Source organism: Gracilinanus agilis, chromosome 3 (genome assembly GCF_016433145.1).
Source record: "Gracilinanus agilis isolate LMUSP501 chromosome 3, AgileGrace, whole genome shotgun sequence".
Lineage (NCBI taxonomy): Eukaryota > Metazoa > Chordata > Mammalia > Didelphimorphia > Didelphidae > Gracilinanus > Gracilinanus agilis.
The window spans coordinates 111,135,324-111,156,081 of NC_058132.1; the positions used below are offsets into that span (position 1 = coordinate 111,135,324).

Below are 20,758 nucleotides of genomic sequence, written 5' to 3' on the forward strand. Positions count from 1 at the left end.
ACATATATATGTATGAATATATAAAATCTTCCTTATATTGAACCAGGTTTTAATTGCTGGTACAAATCCAACATGGTCATAGTTGCATAATCTCTCAAATCTGTTATTGTAGCCTATTTGCTAATGTTTTAGTAAGAATTTTTGTGTCAATAGCTATCAAAGACATTGGTTACTGACTTTCTCTTGCTTCTAGGGTCAAATGCAAATTCTTTTGCTCAGCATATAAGGTCTTATGCAACTTGACCCTTCCTATCTCTCACATTACTCCCCTCTATACACTTATGGCCCACTCAAATTAGTCAATTTGCTATTCCACCCACATGAAACTCCATGTCTCACCTGAACCTTTTCAGTAGTTTTCTTACATTCCTAGAATCCTCTCTTTCTTGGAATCCCTGGTTTCCTTCAAGACTCAGATGTTTATTCTCCTTCAAAGTTATATTGCAGGGGCAGCTGGGTAGCTCAGTGGATTGAGAGTCAGGCCTAGAGACAGGAGGTCCTAGGTTCAAATCCGGCCTCAGACACTTCCTAGCTGTGTGACCCTGGGCAAGTCACTTGACCCCCATTGCCCACCCTTACCACTCTTCCACCAAGGAGCCAATACACAGAAGTTAAGGGTTTAAAAATGTAAAAAAAAAGTTATATTGCATCTACTTTATCTCAAATTTAAATATAAATGTATATCTGCATATATGTGTATATGTATGCACACTATTTATCATTAGACTTGTGCCTACAATATGGAATACAGAGTTTTCTTCCATAACTTCTGTAAGTGAAAGGGTTTGTTTGCTCTTGGGATTTTGAAACTGGCACTGATATCCAGTGTCCATATCTGAGAAGAGAAAGATGTATATAGAAAACTAGTAGATGCTTATCAAAAGCAATTATTATTTATTAAAATAATAACTAGAATTTGATAATACTTTAAAGTCTATAAATGTTCTAAATACCATATCTCATTTGATACTTTTAAAAAATCACAATAAGGTAGATTCTATAGGTATTATTTTCCCCATTTGTAGAAAAAGAAACGAGCAATTCCATTGGGTTTTACATGTATCATTGATCAAGACCTATTTCCATGTTATTAATATTTGCACTACAGTGATCATTTAGAGTCTACATCCCCAATCATATCCCCATTGACCCATGTGATCAAGCAGTTGTTTTCTTCTATGTTTCTGCTCCCACAGTTCTTTCTCTGGGTGCAGATTGGAGCTCAAATTTTTTAAATGAATGTTAAAAACAGTTTTTAAGTGTAATTGGTGAAAAATAAAAAGTTTAAATGAAGGGATGACAAAAAAAGAACCCCCATGAGTCTGTAGACATCTTGAGAATCATTGGTTTATAAGAATGAAGGAACTAACCAATTATATATGATGATTATTATTAATCTTTCCTGTTTCTATTAGCTGTATTTCTTAGTAGTCAAAATATCAGTACAAGCAAAAAATATGGTGAAAAAAAAGAAAAAAGATGCCGAAGAAGGACAAGATAAGCCTCCTGTCAGCCAAGCACTGCTAGAATATTTGTAAGTTTAAATTTTGAATTGGAATTGTTTCTTATTGTCATTAGTTTAAAAAAACAATCATTTTGGAACCCATAGATCATGAGACAACAAATGACACCTCAAATTTTCTGATCCTAGTCTCTTTATGCAAATCAAAACTCCTATAAACTGGTGAGGATGTTTTATTTGATTGAATGAATATTGATGCCTGTTATTTCAATATTTAAAAGAATCCCAGTTTTTATTGTTATGGTTATTGCCTCCACTAATGCAGATTGATCCCATGAAGAAGGAGGGAGGAAAGGAGATGGGGAAGGGAGAGAAGTGGGGCAGACAGAAAAAGAGAGATAGATAGGGAGCCTGGGGGGAGAGAGGGGGGGAGAGAGGGAAGGAGGGAGGGAGAGAGAGAGATTTTGTTATTTGGGGAGAATATACAATTTTTGAGATAAAATAGTTTGGATGCAGATTTTTTTGGATGCAGAGCTAATTTTATTTCTATATAACTACTATAGTAACTAAAGATAAAGTGTGTTTAGTATCAGTACCTGTTAGTTATGCTATTTTAGGGAGCAGCTGTTTGGCATAGTAGATAGGCTACTGGACAAAGTCAGGAGAATCTGAGTTCAAATCCAGCCTTAGACACTTAACTAGCTCGATGATCCTGGGTAAATCACTTAATTCTTGTTTGCTTCAGTTTTCTATCTGTGAAATGGAGATAATAATAGCAACTACCTTCCAGGATTGGTGTGAGGAAATTGTAAAATGGCTAGACAGTGCCTTGCACACAATATGTGCTTTATAAACATTAGCTATTATTGGTATTAGGCTGTCACCATATAGCATTTGAATTAACTGGATAGTTCCTCTCAGAAACCTCTCAGGATCAGCTATTTTGAGAAGTTTCCACTAGATGGTGTTCTTTTCATTAATAATCTAGATTTCTTTGCATCAGTATGAGTTAGAATATTTTAGATATTATTCCACAAACTCTAAGAAGATAAACTCTTCACTCCTTGATGAAAATATTAAACTATGTTAGATACGAAAATATTATAGAATAGGATTTTGAACAATCTGTGTACCTGTTGATAAACACAGAGAAACTGATTTTCCCAAAAGAATTTAATGTGGTTCAATAAAATAGTTGCCTCCCTCAAGAAGTTTATATTCTATTGGGGTTTTGGGAAGAGACAATATATACATAGAAAGTTAATATAAAATCTTCACCCAATAATTACTCTGTGCAAGGCTGTGCATTAGGTATTGAAGATTAAAAGGCAGCTGTAATTCACTAATGGCCCCAGGACCCCCAAGAATCTGAATTCGCACTGACCGTGTTTGATTCTAGGATACTATTAGTTCTTTGGCTTATTAATTCTGTTTGGATCAACAGCAGAAAAAAATCTCCTTAGATACTCAAGACAATAATCATTTATAGTTTCCTAAATATGGGTAAAAGGATACCAGGTCATTTATAAGCATCCAAAGTACCGGATATTTAACAAATACAATGTAGTCTTTGTGCCGTCCCATAGAAAAGCATGACAAAAACAACTGAAAGAGACAGAAACAGAGAGAGCACTTCAAATAGTCTTATTAGCTCCTCTAACAAGGAAGGAAACTGATTTGAGATTGCAGTCGTACCAACATCTTGCCATTCCTGTGAAATCTTTCTCTCCTGGGCATGTATAACTCCTTCCAGACTCTTAGTGCCACCTTGTGTTCTAGACCATTTAGGAAGATAACATACTTTGGGGGTAAGGAACAAGTGACCCTCTTCTAATCAGACTGGCCCTGACCTAGTAACTCACTGGCTTTGCTTTCCAAGTAAGATGCTGCACATAACAATAGGAATTATCCTCTTCTTTCTCCAAGGAACACATCACATTAGTAAATCTCTTTATAAGGTCTGATCCTAATTTTTTTTTTAAATCCTCACCTTGGAATCAAAGCTAAGTATCAGTTCTAAGTCAGAAGAGCAGTAAAGCGGTGAGGCAATTGGGGTTAAGTGACTTGCTTGGAGTCATACAATTAGGAGGTGTCCGGGTCTGTATCTGAACCCAGGTCCTCCTGTCTCCAATTCTGGAGCTCTGTCCATAAGCCATCTACCTGCCCTTGAGCTTAAACTCTTAAACTTGGAATTGCCCACAAACCATTCCCCAGAAAAATCTTTCTCTGATCCTTTCAAAGTTATCAACAATCTATTAATTTATCTATCTGACGATGGTCTTTTCTCATAATCTCTCTTGAGCTCCCTGCTATATTTGACACCGCTGAACATCCTTTCCTTTCAGGATACTCTCTCTTCTCTATTTTTGTTTTGTTTTGTTTCTGTCACATTATAAACTGGTTTTTCTGCTGTCTGTCTGGCCATTCCTCAGTCACCTTTGCTGGCTTAGCATCCATAAAATGACCCTTAACTATGAGTGTTCCCAAGGCTCTCTCCGAGCCCTTCTTTTCTTCCCTCTCTTCCCTTTTTCCTCTTGATGGATCAGTTCCCACAGGTTGTTTTATCATCTTTTTTGCAGAGAAGTCACAAATGTAGCCCATCTCTCTCCCAGCTATAGCCCAGAATAAACAGTTGCTTATTGAATATTTTGATATCCCAGAGGCATTCCAAAATCAATATGTCTGAAACTCATTATTCCTCCCCACCCCCGGCTTCCAGATTCTTTCTCAAACTTCCCAGTTTCTCTTAAAGACACCATCGTTTTTCCAGCATCCCAAGTTCATAACCTTGGTATTGTTCTCAACCCCTCATGCTTTCTCATCCAACAGATCCTTTCAGTTGCTAAAACATGTTGTTTCTATCTATGCCATGTCTTTCATATTCCATCTCCTTTCTGCTCAGCTACCACCTTAGTTCAGACCCTTATTATTTTTCATCTAGACTATTTCAGTGGCCTCCTAATTACTGATAAATGTCAAAGTGGATAGAGCACCAGGCCTGGAGTTAGAAAGGATGATCTTCTTGAGTTTAAGTCTGACCCCAGACACTTACTAGCTATGTGACCCTTGGCCAGTCATTTAACCTGTTTGCCTCAGTTTCCTCATCTGTAAAATGAACTGGAGAAGGAAACAGCAAACCATTCCAGGATCTTTGCCAAGAAAACCCCAAATAGAATCATGGAATTGGACACAACTGAAAAAATGTCTGGACAACAAGTTTATTAATATTAACTCATTTCAACTTCCCAAAAGCTTGTGACTCTCTAAAGCCAAAAGTCACTTTAATTCTTTTCACTGCCATATTTACACACTGGCTTGCTTTGAGCTCACAGTTCAATAAAACTCTCAAATATTTTTCACAGAACTTGTTTTCTACTATTTCTATTATCTTTATTATTTAATCATATATATTTACATATAACTATGATATTACATTTATATTCATTAAATATATCTTTTAATTATATTATCTTTATTTATTTGTAATTATCTTTAAAGCTCATGGCACAATCCTGGCACGTTGTAGGAGTTTAATAAATATTTGTTCCCTTTTTCTTGTTTCCTCCCACTCTTCCTAATAATACATTACATGGTTCCTATGACAATGAATATTGTTCATTTAGGGTTTTTTGCTTTTTTTTAAAAAAAAACCCTTAATTTCTGTCTTGGAATCAAGTATTGAACCCAAGGCAGAAGAGCAGTAAGGGCTAGGCAACTGGAGTTATGTGACTTGCCTAGGATCACTTAGTTAGGAAGTATCTAAGGCCAGATTTGAGCCTAAGACCTCCTATTTCTAGACTTGGCTCTCTATTCACTGAGCTGCCTAACAGACCCCATTTCTTTTTCTTTTCTTTTTTTAGGTTTTTAAAAAAACCCTCGCTTTCTGTCTTATTAACAACTCTAAGACAAAAAAGCAAGGGCTAAGCAATGGGGGTTAAGTGACTTGCCCAGGGTCACACAGTTAGGAACTGTCTGAGGTCACATTTGAACTGAGGCCTAGAGAAGCAGCTCTGTCCACTGTGGCACTGTGGTTTTCATTTAGGTTTTTTTTTTTAATTTTAAACCCTTAAGTTCTGTGTATTGACTTATAGGTGGAAGAGTGGTAAGGGTAGGCAATGGGGGTCAAGTGACTTGCCCAGGGTCACACAGCTGGGAAGTGTCTGAGGCCGGATTTGAACCAGGACCTCCCATCTCTAGGCCTGGCTCTCCATCCACTGAGCTACCCAGCTGCCCCCTTTCATTTAGTTTTTAAATGATTCCTTTGTGTCTGTTAACTTTGTTCTAAGGAAATGTGTCTGAAACATCATTTCATCTTTGTTTATCCTCAGTTGTGAAGTAAAAGGAGATGCAATAGAGAGGCTTATGGTTCAAGTAAGAAGACTTAGGGATAAAAATAACAAATATCAAGAACGGGTAAGTTGTGCATTGAGATCCCATCTTTTCATTAAATTAAATAAACTTAAAAAGTTAGGTTTCTTAACTGGCAAGTTTCGTTGTTATCATCAAATTTACTTTAGGAAATTATCTAAATTTTTGGTACTTAATTATTTATTTCCCATTTACTTGTCCCCTCATATATTTGAGATGGAAACTTATTCCTTTTCCCACTACAAAAATATTGGTTAAAAATAAATCAATTTTTTCCCAGCTGTGTGACCCTGGGAAAGTCACTTGACCCCCATTGCCCACCCTTACCACTCTTCCACCTAGGAGCCAATGCACAGAAGTTAAGGGTTTAAAAACAAATAAATAAATCTTTTTTTAAATCATGTGTTATTTGATAAATGGAGACCTTGTATTTTAGACTTGAGATGTAAAGCCCTGAAACTAGAGCAGTTCTGAACTCTACCAATGGTAGAGAAGTCTTTATCATTACAAGCAATTGATTTGTGGATCTTTTTGCACTTGATCCTGGTTTTGTTTCAAATGTGGGTTTTTTTTAAAAAAACAATTTTAAGAGTCCTTCATGTCATGTGATAGCTGACAAACTGGCCTGGGAGGTCTTGATAAAGTGGCAGAATGAATGGGGATCACCATGGCGCCATGATCTAGGACCCGGCTTCCAGGTGCCCGCTGGGCAGCATGGAATCGGCAGGTTTCACTGAGGCCAGCAGGGGGCAGCAGCGGCCTCTGCCTGCACATCCCAATAGGAGGATTCACTAGTCTGAAGTAGCGGTCCCTTCCGCAGAGAGGAGCAAAAAAGAATTCAGCAGGATAAACGGGAAGCAGAGCCACTTCGGGGCTAGGACACTAGCCCTGATATGATAAGAAACTAGGAAACCGGGAGCTGGGATGAATGCAAAGTCACAAAAACTGAGTGAAAAGCAGGGAGCTACTGTATTGTAAAACCAAAGAAAAAGCTGCAGAGACAGGACTGAGCCAGCCAATTCAAAAGAGCAGCCAGGAAGAAAGATGGCCATGAAAGGCACAATGCTCAGTCTTTTTTGGGAGAAGGAGCCTTTGGGCAGGTTGGTGAAACTTGGAGATCCTGTCTCTTTAAATCTCAGAGGAATGTGTAAAGTGGTTCTTAAAAGACTACAGAAACTATAGAATTAAGACAAAGAGTTTATTTTTACTGTTGCTTCCCTTTATATAGGATTGTGAACCCTTATTCTGTCAAATATCTCAAGCAGTAAACTCTGGCATTTCTTTTTTCTTTTTTTTACTCTTATTTTCTGTCTTATAACCAATACTTTGCCTCCATCTCTACCATTTCTTAACAGTGACTAAACTAACTGTTTGGGAGTAAGGAGCAAGAAGATGATTAAGTGAATAAAGAGACAGTTCCTAGCTGTGTGACCCTGGGCATGTATTGCCTAGCCATTACTACTCTTCTGCCTTGGAACCAATACACAGTATTGATTCTAAGATGGAATGTAATGGTTAAAAAATAATAATAATTTTTGGCTGAAGACCAAATTAGGTTAATAAATTCATCAATTAAAATTGATCTGATCGAGTCTTGTTTTTATATCAGTTTGAATCACCATAAGAGTTATTTACATTTATTTTCTAATTTCTGCAAATATTTGATTCTCACTTCTCATATAGGAACCCCAAAAGTCTTAATGCTGTTTTAATAGCTGAGTCTGATAAGTAGGGTGTCCCCAAAGTCTCAATTGAGTTGTAAGTTATTAATAACTTACAACTTTGATTGGTCCAGATCTATTCATTGTGCAATCATAACTTATGGCTTATAATCACATTAAGACTTTGGGGGCACCGAGAATATCAAATTCAACTAATATTTTAAAATTAAGACACCTATATAACCCTACTTCCAACCAGAACAAGTATAATTCCCTGAAGTTAGCCCTGTGACATTTCTGCTTCTTATGCTGAGGGGATCATGACTCATGGTTGACTGAGAGATCTCTGAGCCAACACTGTGTCCTTGGGGCTACTGTGTGTGCAAAGGAATGATGGGCTAGACACTTTGGAGAGAGGCAGGAGAGAGGTCAGAAAGGCTTATACTATTATCATTTTTCCTTCATAATAGAAATTTTAAATTGAACATGATACATGATTTCGGAGTCTTTTGCTACCTTGGTCACCCTCTTTTGAATATGCTAAATCAATGTCTTTCCTGAAATGTGGTGCCCAGAACAGAACTTCTTATTCCACATATTGTTGGACCAGGGCAGGATACAGAGGAGTCAGAAGCACATTAGATCTGAGATTTCTTGAAGCTATCTCTGATTGTATGCCTTTTCCACTACTCCTATGGGAATGTTAGTCTCTGCCCCCAGGTCAGTTTGGAGCATGATGGCAGCATGAGGAGGTCAGTGTACTTGTTCTATTTTGTAAGTGTCCGTTTTAGCCCCAGTGTCAAGTGGGGCAGAGGAGGAGGCTCAGACTGCCCCCAAATCCTTCCCTGACTCCTCTTCTCCTGGATGTTAGCTTTAAGACAGTTTTGTATTTATTTCTTTGCTGTTTCTTAGCCTCTTTAATCATAAGCACAAGGGAAATCATTCACTGAACCTTGTTGGTTGTTTTATCTGTTTTGGTAATTTATATCCACTGAGGTAATTGTGGCTGACTCCCAGTCCTTTAAGTTGGTAGGTGCAAACATAATCCAGATTTCCATGTAAGATCTCTGTGTGTGTTTCCTAGTGTGACCAACTCTATTTTTTTCAGATTCTGTTGAGCCTTTCTACAATAGTTTCTGCAATTGATCATTCACTCTGCTATATAACTATGCACCCCCATTTTGTACTTATAAAGTTGACTTTCATATAGCAAAGAATAAGACTTTATAGTTTTTCCTACTGAATTTCATTCTATTAGATGACCTAATTAACCTAATTTAAAGACCTAACCTGTTAAGATCTTTTGGGATGCTAACTCTCTCATTAATTAACTATCCTTCACATCTCTGTGTTTTCTGAAAACTGAGGAACATGTCATCTATCCCTTTATCTAACTCAGTGATAAAACGAGATCCAAATACTGGCCCTTACAGATCTCCTACCATGTTGACATTAAGTCATGAACACTTACCCTTTGCATCTAGCAATCTAATTAAATCTGAATCCATCGAACTGAATTTTCATCTGGTCCACAGTCCTCCAACTTCTCTTCAAGAATGGCATGAGAATATGCATCCAAAGCTTTCAGCTTTCTCAATTTCAGAGTAAACTCTATTCATGGCATTTTCTTCATCTGCTAGCTTCGTGATGCTGTTAAAAACAGAAATGAGGTTAGTGTGGCATGACTTCTCCTTGATGAATCCATTCCCCTTTCTTGATGTTCACCAGACATCTCTTTAAATATCGATCCCTTCAAGAAATTTCCCAGGAATTGAAGTCAAGCTTATTAAAAATTCACAACCTCCATTCTCTGCCCTGCCCAACTTTTGTTTTTAAAATCAGGACATTAACTCTTCTCTAATCTTGTGGTACCTTTCCCATTCTTCATCATCTTTCAAATATCAACAATAGTGACATCATAATCATATCTGTCAGTTCTCTAAGGAAAGTAATGCATTTGAATGAGTTGACTTGAATTCATCAAGAGCAATCAGATGCTCTTATTATACTCCCTTGTGAGTAAGTTGTAGGCTGTTGGTTTTTTCCCCAGACCTTTCTAGGGTACAGGTCATTCTCCTTGTCGGAGAAAACAGGAGCAAAATGATTAAACATTATGGCTTTTCTTTTATTATCAATTATAGTGATCCATCTAGGCCAGCGATGGGCAAACTACAGCCAGCGGGCCAGAGCGGCCCCCTGAAATGTTCTATCTGGCGGTAAGACAGTCATTCTTCCTAATCTGATAAATACAATGAGTAGGATACAATACAATGAAACTTCGAAAGAGTTGCCTTAGAATCAGACTGACAGATGAGCTTTTCCTTTCCTTTGGCCCCCTCTTTAAAGAGTTTGCCCATCACTGATCTAGGCGAAGCAAAGGACCTATCCCTTTTTTTGATCCTCCTTTTTCTCTCAGGATAGCTTTTTTTAAAGCCCAACTTTTTAGTTGTTTTCACCTTTTCACATCAGTCTCATCTTGTTTTGTGCTTTAGCATTCCTGGCATCTTTTAACAGGATCATTCTATACTCTTATATTGTTCTTTTCTTTCCTGACTTTATTTTCATTTCTTTTTAAAAGTTAATTTATGAGCAGATAGATGCTTCAAATCTGGCCTCAGACACTTCCTACCTGTGTGACCTTGGGCAAGTCACTTAATCCTAATGGTTTAGCCTTTACACCTCTTCTGCCTTGGCACCAATATGTATTATTGATTCTAGGACAGAAGATAAGAGATTAAAAAAACAGTTAAGTTAGTTGCTTAGCTCCCTGTGAACACATATCAGGCTCTGTAGACAAGTCACATTTTCCCTTCTCATTAGAACTGTTTATTTTAATTTCTTCAGAATTTCATTTCTGAGTATTTCTAGTGCCTCTTCAGCCAAATCCCACCATAGCATTATAATTTGTAAGGTCCTGCCTATCTTTCTCTGAATCCTTTGAAATCCACTTTCCTAAAATCTAAGTTGCAAACAAAACTATGCCTGGATTTCCTCTATTCTGTCACAAACTTTCCCTCTCCTGTCAGGGTTCCTATCATTTCCATCCCTGCAATTAGTTCCTCCTAGTTAGTGGATAGAATTTCTCCTTGTTGATTCACTTAAAAAAATTCTTACCTTCTGTCTTAGAATCAGTACTAAGTAGTTGTTCCAAGGCAGGTCAGCAAGAGCTAAGCAGTGGGAGTTAAGTGACTTGCCTAGGATCATACATCTAAGAATGTTCTCGCAGTTCTGCTTATCTCATTTTGCATCTATTCATATAGGTCTTCTCAGCTTTTTCTGAGACTATCCTCGTATTTTTTTCTAAAAAATAATGGAATTTATTTAAATCAGTGATGGGCAAACTACGGCCCACGAGCCTCAGATGTGGCCCCCTGAAATGTTCTGTCTGGCCATACGACATTATTCCTAATCTGACGAATACAGTGATTATGGTACAATACAAACTCAAAAGAGTTGCCTTAGAAACAGACTGACAGATGAGCATTTCCTTTCCTTTGGCCCCCTCTTTAAAAAGTTTGCCTATCACTGATTTAAATAGTTCATCTTTACAACATGAAATAAAAACTTAAGCCTTTAGAAAAATAAAAGCTGAACAGCTATATGCCAACAGAAAAAAAAGACATCACATTTGATAACCTACTACCTAGAATAAAACACCTGGAAACAGTTAAAGTCTCAACAATATTTTTTTGTTCCTTGAAAAATTATCGAACAATAATTTGACTCCACCATGACAAAGACCAATAAGGGTTCATGATGTTAAGATAGCCCTCATCCCATTATACACTGTTGGAGGCAAAAAAAAAATAATAAAATACATTTCTGAATGACTTTTTAAAGCTGTTATTTAGCTCATGAAAACTGCCCTCTAAGGCAGAAATTTAAGGGAAAAAAATCCACTACCTAAATTCCCTCAAGTATTGCCCTAAATGTTATATTCAGGTCACCTTCCCACCCGAGAAGGATTTAAAATATTATTCTAGCATTTAACCATACAGCAATAGGACTTCACAAAGATTACATTTTTTTTAAATTTTTTAAACATTTATTAATATTCATTTTTAACATGGTTACATGATTCATGCTCCTACTTTCCCCTTCACCCCCCGCTATCCCCCCACCCATGGCCGATGCACATTTCCACTGGTTTTAACATGTGTCATCAATCAAGGCCTATTTCCATATTATTGATAGTTGCATTGGTGTGGTAATTTCGAGTCCACATCCTCAATCATGTCCGCATCAACCCATGTGTTCAAGCAGTTGTTTTTCTTATGTTTCCTCTCCTGCAGTCCTTCCTCTGAATGTGGGTAGCATCTTTTCCATAAATCCCTCAGAATTGTCCTGGGTCATTGCTTTCTGCTGGTACAGAAGTCCAATATGTTCGATTTTACCACAGTATATCAGTCTCTGTGTACAATGTTCTTCTGGCTCTGCTCCTTTCGCTCTGCATCAGTTCCCGGAGGTCTTTCCAGTTCACATGGAATTCCTCCAGTTTATTATTCCTTTTAGCACAATAGTATTCCATCACCAGCATATACCACAGTTTGTTCAGCCATTCTCCAATTGAAGGACATACCCTCCTTTTCCAGTTCTTTGCCACCCCAAAAAGACAAAGATTACATTTTGCCCAAAGCAAACCTAAACTTTAAAAACAATAAGAAATTCAAATTAAATTATGCTTATTCAACAAACTGCCTTCTTTTTTAAGACGGATACTTCAAGGAGGCAACTAGGTGGCTCAGTGGATTGAGAGCCAGGCCTAGCAACAAGAGTTCCTAGGTTCAAATCTGGCCTCAGACACTTGCTGACTGTGTGACCCTGGCCAAGTCACAACTCCTATTTCCTAGCCCTTACCACTCTTCTGCCTTGGAACCAATTTACAGTATAGAAGACAGAAGGTAAGGGCTTAAAAAAGGAAAAAGAAAAGAAAGATATTTCAAAACAAAGAAATGCCATTTACAAAGTTATATATGTTCATTTAGTGTAGGAAAACAAAAAACACCAAAATGAAATATTTCTATAGGCAAAAGCAAGCTACTGGGACAGCTGGGTAGCTCAGTGGATTGAGAGTCAGGCCTAGAGACAGGAGGTCCTAGGTTCAAATCCGGCCTCAGACACTTCCCAGCTGTGTGACCCTGGGCAAGTCACTTGACCCCCATTGCCTACCCTTACCAATCTTCCACCTATAAGTCAATACACAGAAGTCAAGGGTTTAAAATTAAAAAAAAAAAGCAAGCTACTTATAAATATTTACAAAATTCATTTTCATGATATGGATGGAGTTTTGTGCATGAAATGACAGTTTACAAGAGAGGCAAATAAAAACAGAGCTATCCATTAGAAAGACAACAGGATATAATTTAGCCCTTGGGGGAGGTAGGCAATAAAAAAGTGAAGCAGTTTCTATTTTCAGGGACCTGTGACAGACACTGTCTCTTTATGCAGTCTCCACTCCTGCTTGGTTCTCTGTGTGTTACCCTACCACACTCATCCTTCGAGTCCTCTCTTGTGTATCTTTTCACCTCTATACTCTCATCCACTGGAGTTTCTGGATTCAGTCTTTCTCTTCCACTCTTCGCTCTTCCCTGGGACTCCGTCGTGGTCTCTTTCTTGTCTACCTTGGCCTTGAATTGCTGTGACTTCTACTGTCACTCTCTTCCCTGCTTTGGCTCCCACCATTCCTCTCCTTCCTCTGAGATTTTCTCTTGTCTGGCCTATTGCTCTGCCTTTTGGACTTTCTTTCAGAATCACAATTGCTCCATTTATTATTCTCCCTAGAATTCTCTTGCTTTAAAAATCTCATCTTCTCTTTTGACCTTTCCTTGTGACCTTGGCTACTGGAGCGCTCTTCATCTTGTTTGGCCTTCACAGACTTCCACCAACCCCCAGCCCCCCACCCCTTCCTTCAGTATCACTGCTGTCACTTTCTGGAAACTTGACTTTTCTTTTTCCTTCTCAGAAGCCATCTTCTTTTATCTTTTCCCCTCTCTCCTGTCACTCTTGCTCTTCACTATGATTTTCTGAAGTTTCACTGGAGAAGGAGGAGAAAGAAGAGGAGGAGGAAGAGGAGAAAGAAGAGGAGGAAAAGAGGACTCATTCTTATTGTGTGTGTGTGTGTTTATTTCTTTTGCAGCTGCTGCTTTTTTCTTTTTTCTTTTTCTCCTCAAGGTGATCTGATTTCCTGAGTAGTTTCTGTTTTTGCTTAGTTGAGAGAAAGTTTAAGAATTCCATTTCTGGATCTTCTTCACCATTATTTGCAACATATTCTTGTGGTGGATCTTTTGCAGTTGTTTCTCTCCTGCATTTGACTTTAGTGCTAAGTCTCTGTTTATCATCTCTGCTATTAGCTCCAAGGGGTGTATTGATGGCCCTGAGCCACCACTGGAAACTGAACTTGCATTGATTCTGGAATGACCAAACAAAGGACACTTTCTATCAGTGTTGACAGTGACCCCATTTAATGCACCTCACATTCTGCACCTGAATACCAAATAGCTGGTCTCCGATATTCATGTCATCCTTTGCATATTTTTCTGTGGGGTTCCTTTCTGCCATTCAAATTTGTATTCAGTCTCTCCTTCTGCACCTTCTCACCCTTTATTTTCTTCTTAAGCTCCTGGTGGGAACTTATACATAAAATTAAGGCAATTATTTACATATTCTGCAATCATAAGCAATCTATTATCATGGGATTCTGGTTCCTTAAGGAATTGTTACATTAATTCTTCTAATTTCTTCATATCATATGATATTTTCTGTTCAGCCACCTATACTTTTAAAATGTTGGATCTGAATGTTGAACGGAAGTCTTTCTTGCATCTGAAGTTAGTGAATGATTTTTTCTATCTGCAAGCTGGACAGAGAGCCTGAGCAGCAGTCAACAATCTGCTATTCTGTGCTCATCATCAAAAGTATATGCCACAACTTGATCAGCTGTTCCCCACTTGATGGGCATTCCTTCAATTCTCAGTTCTTCACCACTATAAAAAATTGTTTCTATAAATCTTTCTGTAAAAAAATTCCCTAATTCTTTTATCTCTTTGGGATACAGACGTAGTAGCAGTATAGCTGAATCCATTTTATAGCCCTTTGGGCATAGTTCTAAATTGTTCTCCAGAATGGTTAGAGACCAGTTCACAATGCCACCTGCAGTACATTAATGTATCTATTTTTCACCTTTTTTTTCTGTGGTGTTAGCCAATCTGAAACTTGGGGGCGTCATATCAGAGTAGTTTTAATTTTCATTTCTCTAATTAATAGTGATTTGGAACATTTTTTTTCATGTGACTATTGGAAGCTTTGATTTCATCTGAAAACTACCCTTTGACCATTTATCAAATGCGTAAAAATTAATAACTCATATTTTTATAGATTTGATCTGAGCAGAGTCTTGAACAGAAGGATTTTAACAGGCAAAGACAGGAGGGAACATCTTGTTAACATGGCAGCTATTTGTACAAATGCAAAGAGATGAGAGTAGAACAGCAAGTTGTCCAATTTGGTTGGGCTTTAGAGTATATGAAGTCGGGAGTAATGTAAATAAGACTGGAAATGTAGGATGAAGCCAGCTGAGGGAGGAGAGTCTTTAATATCAAACTAATTTTATCCTTTGGACAATAGAGTCTGTTGTTATCGTCATCTCTTTGTTTTTACTGACTTGGTCATACTTCTGATTAGATTATTCTCAAATTATTATTATATGTAATATAATATACATAATAAAATAATATTATATTAAATTAAATTATTCTCAAATCTATGGAGAAGATAGACTGGAGTAAGGATGGAGTTAGGAAGCCAGGATAGTTGCAGTGTGAGTGAAAAGGAGGAGACAAATTGCTTGTGGGAGATGAGCAATAGGAATTGCCTATTATGTGCTGAAAGAAAGAAACAAATATTTAAGTACCAATTCTGGGCCAAGCAGTCTGCTAAGTACTTTACAAATATCTCATTTGATCCTCTCAGGAACCCTGGGAGGGAGATGCTATTATAATCCTCATTTCACAGTTGAGAAAACTGAGCTAGAAATAGGTTAAGTGACTTTCTTAAAATCACACAGCTAGTAAGCATCTGAGACCATATCTGAGTGCAAGTTTTCTTGACTGTAGGTCCAGGGCTCTTACCCACCATGCCACTTAGCTGCCTAGATACCCCAGAGCACTGTGGTAGGCACTGAAGGGGATATAGTGATGAATGGACCATAATTCCTACAGGAGTTTATATTCTAAAAGGGAAGGTAAGACATATACAAATAACTATAATACAAATATGAGTATAATAAATATATAAAGGAGGTGCAGAAAAATATTAAGTAAGATTGTAGACTTAAAAGATTATTTCTATTTGAGAGATCAGGAAAAGCTTAATGAAAGAGGTCATGCAAGCTAAGACTTGAAGGATTAGGGGAAGTTCAACAGATAAAGATTGTAGGTGGAAGTCAGGCTAGAAATAGTGAAGACAGAGAAGAGATGTTAGGTTTGTGATGGAAGAGCATGAATTTTGTTCAAGGGATAGTGAGCGATCCTTCTTGCCAAGAAGATGGAATAGAATGCATGATGAGAAATGATATGAGCTAAAGCTGAAAAGGAAACAAATATAAAATTAATAACATTTGGCTTTTAGTCATTTAATGTAGAAGTTACATAAGTCAAAATTGGAAGCAAGATCTGTAGAAAGACATTTGTTGGACCCCAAATCATAAGCAGAATTTACTAAAATTAAGTAAATTATTTCCTGGTCACATATTAAGAGCCTACAACCTAATGAAGGCAAAGAAAGGACAGAGCCCACAGTCTGCCCGCTACAGGCACTTACATGTGCATATAATTCTAGGAGATTACATCTCCACCTCAGGGTCTCTTCTCCACTTCCTCTGCCTTTCCTCAGCACACATACATATAGCCCACAGATTGGAGGTCTTTCCATCCATGTTGTACTTGCTGAAAAACCTAGCATGGGCTTAACTTCTAGAGCTCAGCTGGCCCCCTTTATTGTTTTCAAAACTTATAAGATCATAGCCTCCAAGTTCTTTTACCTAAAATGAAAGAATAAATGCCAAGACAAAAGACTGAGGCATGGGCTCCATGTTTGAGGAAGAGGGCCCAATGCCTCTCCCATTATAGTCATGGATACCACCAGCCAATAAGATGTCCAAAAAAAAAAATGGTGGCAGCTGGGTGGCAGACTGAGAGCCAGACCTAGAGATGGGAGGTCCTGGGTTCAAATCTGGCCTCAGCTGCTTCTTAGCTGTGTGACCCTGGGCAAGTCACTTAACTCTCTATGCCTAGCCCTTACCACTCCTCTGCCTTGGAACCAATACACAGTACTGATTCTGAGACAGAAGGTAAGGGTTTAAAAAAATGTTAAAGAGAGAGAGAGAGAGAGAGAGAGAGAGAGAGAGAGAGAGAGAGAGAGAGAGAGAGAGAGAGAGAGAGAGAAGATGCTAAGTCTCCGCTTAGGTGGGGTCTCTAGACTCACTCTATCAAAAATGCTTTTGCTCACCATGTTGTTATCAGATCAAAATCAGTATAGATTGTCTAAATAATGCTCCAAAGTCTCTCAAAGGCATTTTTATCACATCATCACGATTCCCCCAGAAACATGTTTCCCTAGCCTTTTGTATATGAGGAATTGCATCCGTGGCCCTCTGTGCAAGCTCATGAGAATTAGGCTCAGTGACCATTCCTTAATTACATGTCTGAGTCATTATTTATTAAAATCTAGAGTGATTTGTTACATTAAACATTCTACTCTACCTATTGAGTGTAATTTTTATGAACCTCAGTCTAAGATTAGTTGGCCAAAATCAAGATTACTAACCCTTGCTTCTGTTTATTTATTGTAATTTATTTTCTTTTTTTAAAATTCATTTTCAAAAGCAATTGCATTTGAGAAATAGTAGTTTGGTTTTCAAGATTTCCAGATATTAAATCATAAAAAAAGTCATTAATTATACTGCTAATCACTGAGAGATTTGGATGGTTGAAGAATTCTTTTCTTGTAACTCATTAATTGTGTTTGTCTAACTTTCAGTCATGGTACTTTCTTCAGTTAAAAATCATGGGATTCACTTAACTGAATAAATGACGATAAACATTTTTTTCCTTTGGCCATGCAGCGTGGGGTGAATTTAGCTCAACTTTGGCTTCTGCAAATATCTTAAAATTTCAGACATTTGGTGTTTAGCAAATATAAAGTGTTTGCTGCTAAATACTTTTGCCCCTGGTATAAATCCCATGTGTGGGATCATAAATTTTATTCACACATTTGTAATCAATCTTCTAGTAATAAGTATTATTTAGTAAGATATTTTCCCTTCTCCCCCAAAACTGTCACATTTTTTTCCAAGTAAAAAATCCCATCTCCTAAAAGGTATCGAGCTAAAACTAATCAAATGAAATTCAATAGGGATGAATATAAAGTCTTAAAATTTGGTACCAAAAAAACACTCAGACTCCTCCATAAATATAGGATGGAAGAGGTATGATAAATAGCAATTATTCTGCAAAGCTTCTGGATTAGGGACGTTAGTGAACATAATGTGGGTCAGCAATGTCATATGGGAGCCAAAATTGCTAATGCAATCTTGGACTCCATTAGGAAAGCCTCAGGTTCTAGGAACAGTTAGGTAATCGTACCATTGCACTCCACCTGTGTCAAGACTCATCTGGAGTATTGAATTCAGTTTCTGAAGGACATTTACCCCGTGAGTATCTTCTAGCAATAGGGAAGTGATCATCCCACTAGAGTGTACTCTTGTCAGAACTCATCTGGGGTATTGCATTTAATTTCAGAAGGACATTTATCTAGAAGAGTGTCTAGGGGAGGGCCACCAAGACTGTAGAGCCTTGAATTCATGACATATGGGAATTATTAAAAGAACTGGGCATGTTTAGACGGGATAAAAGAAGTCTCTGGAAGGACATACTAGCTGTCTTCAAGAATTTGAAAAACTGTCATGTGGAGATTTGATAAAACTTGTTCTGTTTGGCCCCAAAGGGCAGAAGTGGGAATAATGAGTAGAAGTTGCAATGGGACCAATGGAGGTGTGATGCCAAAAAAAAAAAAAAAAAGCCCTAATGATGAGAGTTGTCTGAAGAGTAATGACTGACCTCAAAAAAGCAGAGGCTAGACAAACACAGGCAGTGATGCATGTACGGGTTAGACATGGTGGTCTCTAAGGCCAGCCTGGGAGCTGAAATCAATGTTCAGTCACCTTGGATCAGGCAAAGAAACACAAAACAGAGGCGGCGTTCAGAGGCTCTGGCTTAAGCTCACTCAGCTGAGCCCTAATCTAGCTACCGTATGGGAGCAGTTGACATGCTTCAGCCCTTCATGGAAAGTCCCAGGTTAACATGATGGGCACTTTGAGAGTGAAAGGAAGAGTACTACAGGAGTAGAAACATTCCCATAATGCAATTCCTTTATCATCTCCCAAACCTCTTTAGCATCAAGTTACTCATATCCAGTTGGAAGCAACCAATAAGTCTGTCATTCCAAAAGCACCCAAGGATTGATCAATGTAGACCAGAAGGGAGCAGAACAGTTTTGCACATGACCTGTTACATTGTACTACATGCATGTAGTACTGTTTGAAAAATCACCAATATGTTTATAATTTTTGTTTATATTGTAAATTTAGGAATTTTTTTTTGGTCTGGACCTGTGATTTCATTGGGGTTAATATCTCCTAGTGAAGAAACTCCCATGACCAAGGCAGATGGGCAATTCTTCTGATATGTATAATCATAAACTTGTCTGGGGTATTCGAAGATTTCAGGGATTTGTCCAGTATCACAAAACAACATGTGTCAGAGATGAAATTTAAATTCAGGTCTTTCTATTTCCAAGCTATCTCTTAACTTCTTTCTACCCTTACAAAAATTGACTAATATTAGTAAAAGGTAATCAAATGAGCTCATGAAAGTACTTACCTACACATTATTCAAAGTGAATTTAATTAACTTTTTATTACCACAGATTGAAGTTTTAAGTTATTTGAAAAATGTAGTGTTAGCAGTAAAGTTGTTTGAAGAAAAAAAGAAAATAGCAATGACCACTAATTGATTCAAGCTTAATAAATTTGTTGTTTTACTTCAATTTCTATAATCCTTTGTAATCTGTGGCCAGATGTAGTTTTATGTGAACCCAACTCGGGATCAGTCTTCTTTTTGTCTCATGCCCCAACCCAGGCTTTTTCCTCAACGAATATAATAATATGACTCAATTTCCCCCCATTTTTATTTTTTCCTTAAGGAACATCACAATTTTCCTTATGCCAAAATCTTTGTCAAAAAAAGGAAAAGGGGAGCAGCTAGATGGCTCAGTGCTTTGAGAGCCAACCCTAGAGACAGGAGACCCTGGGTTCAAATTTGGCCTCAGATACCTCCTGGCTATGCGATCCTGGGCAAATCACTTAAAACCCATTGTCTATCTCTGCTTTAGAACCAACCACACAGTATTGATTTTAAGATGGAAGGTACAGCAAAAGAAAAGAAAAAGAGACTCAGATTCTATGTAAGCACTCAAGCTAACAAACATCAAATATAAGCTAAATTTTACTTAACACAATAAAAACTGCAAAAGACTTCATATTCAAGCCTATAACCAGTTAACACAACTCACCTTCCCTCTCTGGTGAGCCCATACATTTCTCCATATTTATAGGATTACCCTGAGATTTATCCTTCCTACCTTCCCACCCCAAAGGAGAAAGAGAACTTGCTGTTACTAGAAATTCCAGCAACACCACCCATCTCAAGCAACCTTCACCTTTCATAGGGAGCTTTACAGTTCTCCAATTTATAGTACTATACTGAAGTTGGGACCTTCTGATGAAGATATTCAAGGTCCTCAGGGCACTGACCCCTTTCTCTGGCACTCACAGTGACAGCGAAGGACAGGGTCTGCACTGGCTTCTCTCCATCATCTGTCTCCTGCTGCTCCTTGACTGGTGCTTCAAAGTGGCTCAGGAATTCCTTTGCGTGGTACAGTAACTCGGTGCTCTTCAGAAAATTCATCTGCTGGGTCCAGGAGATATGGTTTAAGAATACCTCCATAACGCTGCCACTGCCAACTGGCATTCCTGTAGCTCCCAGCTGGGTCCAAGAGCTCCCCTCTGTCCTGCTATCAGCCGCCATCTTTAGAGCAGTGCATTTCCCTGATGTACTGGTTTCTTAGGGACGTTTTAGGGGGCCACACGCCTACACAGTCCACGCGTTTTGGCATCCTGTTGTATCTGACTGGTTTTCTTCCACCTATATCC

General features: G+C 38.0%; 1 protein-coding gene and 1 pseudogene across 1 annotated transcript in view; one reads left to right on the top strand and one right to left on the bottom strand.

The window, feature by feature from the left end:
* Nucleotides 1–1,457: 1,457 nt before the first annotated feature.
* Nucleotides 1,458–20,758, top strand: part of CCDC83 (coiled-coil domain containing 83) — a 68,996-nt gene continuing 49,695 nt past the window's right edge. Inside the window, exons 1-2 of the mRNA XM_044666018.1 lie at nucleotides 1,458–1,534; nucleotides 5,791–5,875. Coding sequence (XP_044521953.1) covers nucleotides 1,458–1,534; nucleotides 5,791–5,875 — 162 coding nt within the window. The remainder of the gene's footprint in view (nucleotides 1,535–5,790; nucleotides 5,876–20,758) is intronic.
* Nucleotides 13,027–20,633, bottom strand: LOC123239077 (annotated as a pseudogene).